Below are 4,132 nucleotides of genomic sequence, written 5' to 3'. Positions count from 1 at the left end.
GCGTGTGTGGGTATCTATATATATATATATATATATATATATATGAAATAATGTTTTCCTTATATATGACATTACTTATTTCCTTATATTTTTTATTTGTATTTTATTTTATATATTTTTAATTTTATTTTTTATTTTATGTTACTATTCAGCTTTAAAGCTACATCCATCAAACTCAGCACAGTATTTCGTACTTTTCTAATTTAGGATTATTTTCCCCCTACATCAGACAAGATGCACAAAGATTTTTTTAAAAGGTAAGCAGCATATTTATTGCCCTCTAAGATTTTTTAAAAACAGTTTTCATGCTGAATTCTAAGGCATTCTAAGGCATCTTAATTACAGAGACAATCCCAGAATGCATTGCACCAAGCTCTTAAAAAAAGCCTCCAAAAGGATGGTATAAATATATACATTTTTTACCCAGTTTTTATGCTTATCAGAGTCTCATTATTTGCTGAACAACATGCTAACATCAAAACCTATTCAAATCAAATTGTTTTTTAATCAAATCTTTTGCATTTCAAATAGCTTAGTTTTCTTGGGTGATCATCTTTTAATTCAAATTAAAAATGCATGCTTCAGTTTTATAATATGCAAAGTAACATACATGCATATTTATGCACAAAAACAAACTATATAGAATTGCAAAATCTTTAGAAAACAGAAAAAAATGAATGTTTATGTTTTTAAAAAAAATGTTTATTAGTTTTTAACAAGAATAGCATACAAAATAACACATATAAAAATTACATAACTCCAAAAATGGCTCACTTTCGAGCACATTTCAGTTGTGATGCTGCCTATGAAGGCAGCTGCTTATATTGCTAAAGAAAATAGCATAAAGTTGCTATGTTTTGATGGTTTTAGATGGGATTTGCTCACAGTACAGCGGCTTAAAACCAGCAAAACACCAGCTAGACCAGCTAAAATCATCTATGACCATCAAACCAGCTTTCTAACAGCTTTAGTTCCTGCAGTAGCTCACTAGGTTGAATCAGAGCTGTTGATGGGTTGTTTTCTCTGCTCTCTTATGTCACGTTTTCACCTGCTTTCATTAGGCTTTTTGTGAAGGCTGGATATCGATCGCCATGTTTTGGTGGTGATTTCTGTGTTTGGGAAAGTGTGAGTGGATGAATTCCTGACAGAGGCAGGATCCGTGCAGGTAAGAGAGGAGGAGAGGGGTCATTGGCCCGGGACAGAGCGAGAGAGACGGGCTGTGGCGCCTGTCAGGTTGACAGCAGTGTCTGCCTCTGTTTGACCAGAAGATCCCGGCTGATAGCACTGGCGTCGCTCTCCAACAAACGCACTAATGTGTCCCTGCAGCTCTTGAGAAAGACTGCTCACCCGCTAAATACAGCAAACACGATCACCACAGCTTGTGCTACACAGACCTGTTTTTGAGTGATGATGCAAACTAATAATGAATCAGAGTTTTGAAAAAGACACTGATTCACGTAAATGAATCAAATTTAGCAACTATAAACATACCATTTTTGTTATCTGAAATCTTATTTTATCTTAAAAGCTTATTGTACAAAGAAAAACTAAACCTGAAATAATGAATAAACATTTGTATAGACATATAAAAAAAAGAAAAACTTTTAAAAATGACTGAAATCCATAACTAAATGACTAAAACTAAATAAATAAATAAATCCCAAAATATAAAAATAAAAACTAATTCAAAATATTGATAAACACACACATTTAACATAGAACATTCAACATTTCCAATACAATTCAAATTAATTTTTAGAATTGTTTTTCATAAAAATATTTAGAATATTAAACATTTTCAATTCAATTCAAATTTATTTGTAGAGCATTTTTCAGAATAAATATCAGCTTTACAAAAGACAGTGCCACATAAGCAGGAAGCATGACAATCTCTCTGGAAACAGCACAAACACAAAGAATATAGGTTACATTTTCTAACATGAACATTACAAGGAAAGAGAATGTGTTACTGTTAAAACACATTACAATACATTCAATTATGTAGCATTTTTTCTATTTATTTAATTATTGAATTTATTATTTATTTTAAAAATGTATTAAAATGTATTTTATTTTCTATTTTATTTTTCTATTTAACATTATTTATTTATTTATTTATTCATATTTCTGTTTAGATGTGCCTTAAACCAATGAGCCTTTAAGCAAATATTTAATTTTATAATATTATATATTTAAGTTATTAAGTTTTACCAATAATTTTATTTAATAATTGATCTTTCTTTTATTTAGTTTGATCTTTTCTTTCGTTTAGTTTTTTTTCTTCTTTGTTTTTTTTAACACGCACATATATATATATATATACTTTTTTTGGGGGGGGGTGGGGGGTGTTATATAATGAAAAAGCATATAATTTCTTCTGGGAAAGCAAAAATATCAATCTATATGATAAGAAAACAGAGAACTGAAGACTGATGGCATTGATGTTCATTTTGTTTGTTTGTTTTTAAAGGTCTTGCTGTATATTATACTTTAATGGACAGCCAATGGATTCTATTGATTTAGGAGTAGAAGGAAAATATAATGTCATTAGAAACATAACTTTTGCCAATATTTCATTTAAAACTGATATTTTATCAGTATCGGGGCTCTTTCTTTTGCTACAGAGTTCAGGTAAACTAACATGGGAATCGTTTTATTAGTGCAATGCTTATTGGTAATCAAAACTAATTCTTTCTTTGATTGATTGATTGATTGATTGATTCACTCATTCATTCATTCATTCATCTCCATGCTGGACATTTGACGTAATTTCCACATGTGAAGCTGTTGAGAGTTTCCAGAGTTGAGTAAGAGCTGATGGGAAGAGTCACGCAGGTCAAAGGGGGAAAACGACGCTCTCTGAGCTCAATATAAATATCAGAGCATGAGCAGAAGAAAGAGTAAACCTAAAAGAGCAACAGAGGAATCACTTCAGCAGATATCATCCTCTACATCAGCTCCTCAAGAGAAGGACTACCGTCAGCGTTGCAGAAGTGAAAATGAAGTTGGCTCGTGTGGCTCTCGCTGCTGCAGTCGTCATCGCATGCGTCTGCATCCTCCAGACCGCAGCCGGTCCCTTCACACAGGTGAGCGTCTGCGCTGAACATTTACACTCAGAAGTCAGAAGCACCAGTAATATTATTTATTCATTGCGTTATATTTGCATGAAACTGCAATATATTTTGACGTGATCTGTTTAGCATTATATAATGTCACTAATGACTAAATAAAAAACATACCACCTATTTTAAAGTCTTGCCTTCTGTATTTCATCAGCAGACTGAAGATGAGCATCATGTGGAGAGTGATACACCACTGACAGAAACACCACAGGAACAAACAAATCCCCTGGTATGTATCCAGCTCAGATTTGTTTATTTTAGATTGTTTTTTTAAAATGTAATTTAATTAAACACTCTTCTATTTTTTATTATTATACATACACACACACACACACACACACACACACACACACATATATATATATATATATATACGGTCAAACCAAAAATGATTCAGACACCAGATATAATTTTTTAATATTATTTTACTAGTGGGTGTAGGACACTATAGTTCATTTGTGTAAGTGAGGATAGCAAAATAAAGTAAACTGTGACATATTATACCCAAAAATTCTTCATACAGTGGACTACCAGTAAAATCGATAAAAATGTAGGACCAAAAATTATTTAGACACATTGACCTGACCATGTTTTGCTTAAGTGCTATCTGACATTATCAAGATGAATTTGTTCTGAAGGACTATAGCGAATAAACTGTGATAATGTGTGAAATGTTGAAGGTGTCTGAATAAATTTTGGTTTGACTGTATATATGTGCTATATACTGCAGGAATAGTATGGGACATATGCTAGTATGCTGTTCTGATCATAGTTATTGTTAAATTACAGTAAAATTTAAGTTACCTTTAAATTTGGATTTCTGCTCACAATCAGTCCATCATCTTGATAGTATATTTCAGTGTAATTATGTCCAATGAGTTGCCTAAATTACAGTAAACATTTATTTAGGACCATTGTACTTAAGAGTACAATGGTGTATTTCATACTATTAAACATCAAAATGAAATGTACAGAAAAGAATTTGTAATACAATACACCCAAATGCAACA

General features: G+C 31.6%; 1 protein-coding gene across 2 annotated transcripts in view; it reads left to right on the top strand.

Moving 5' to 3' along the window:
• The first annotated feature begins 2,890 nt into the window (after window positions 1-2,890).
• hamp (hepcidin antimicrobial peptide) overlaps window positions 2,891-4,132 on the top strand; it is a 2,083-nt gene continuing 841 nt past the window's right edge. The window contains exons 1-2 of one of the 2 annotated variants that reach the window (XM_016539321.1): window positions 2,891-3,086; window positions 3,280-3,351. In XM_016539321.1, the coding sequence (XP_016394807.1) occupies window positions 3,000-3,086; window positions 3,280-3,351 (159 nt within the window). In that variant the 5' untranslated portion in view covers window positions 2,891-2,999. Of the gene's footprint in view, window positions 3,087-3,276; window positions 3,352-4,132 lie in introns of both variants that reach the window. The other variant, XM_016539320.1, reaches the window with a different exon arrangement.

The sequence above is a fragment of the Sinocyclocheilus rhinocerous genome, unplaced genomic scaffold, assembly GCF_001515625.1.
Source record: "Sinocyclocheilus rhinocerous isolate Xijiao unplaced genomic scaffold, SAMN03320098_v1.1 scaffold8178, whole genome shotgun sequence".
Taxonomy (NCBI): domain Eukaryota; kingdom Metazoa; phylum Chordata; class Actinopteri; order Cypriniformes; family Cyprinidae; genus Sinocyclocheilus; species Sinocyclocheilus rhinocerous.
The sequence above is the reverse complement of the archived record's forward strand: the minus strand, read 5'-3'. Positions and strand labels throughout refer to the sequence as shown.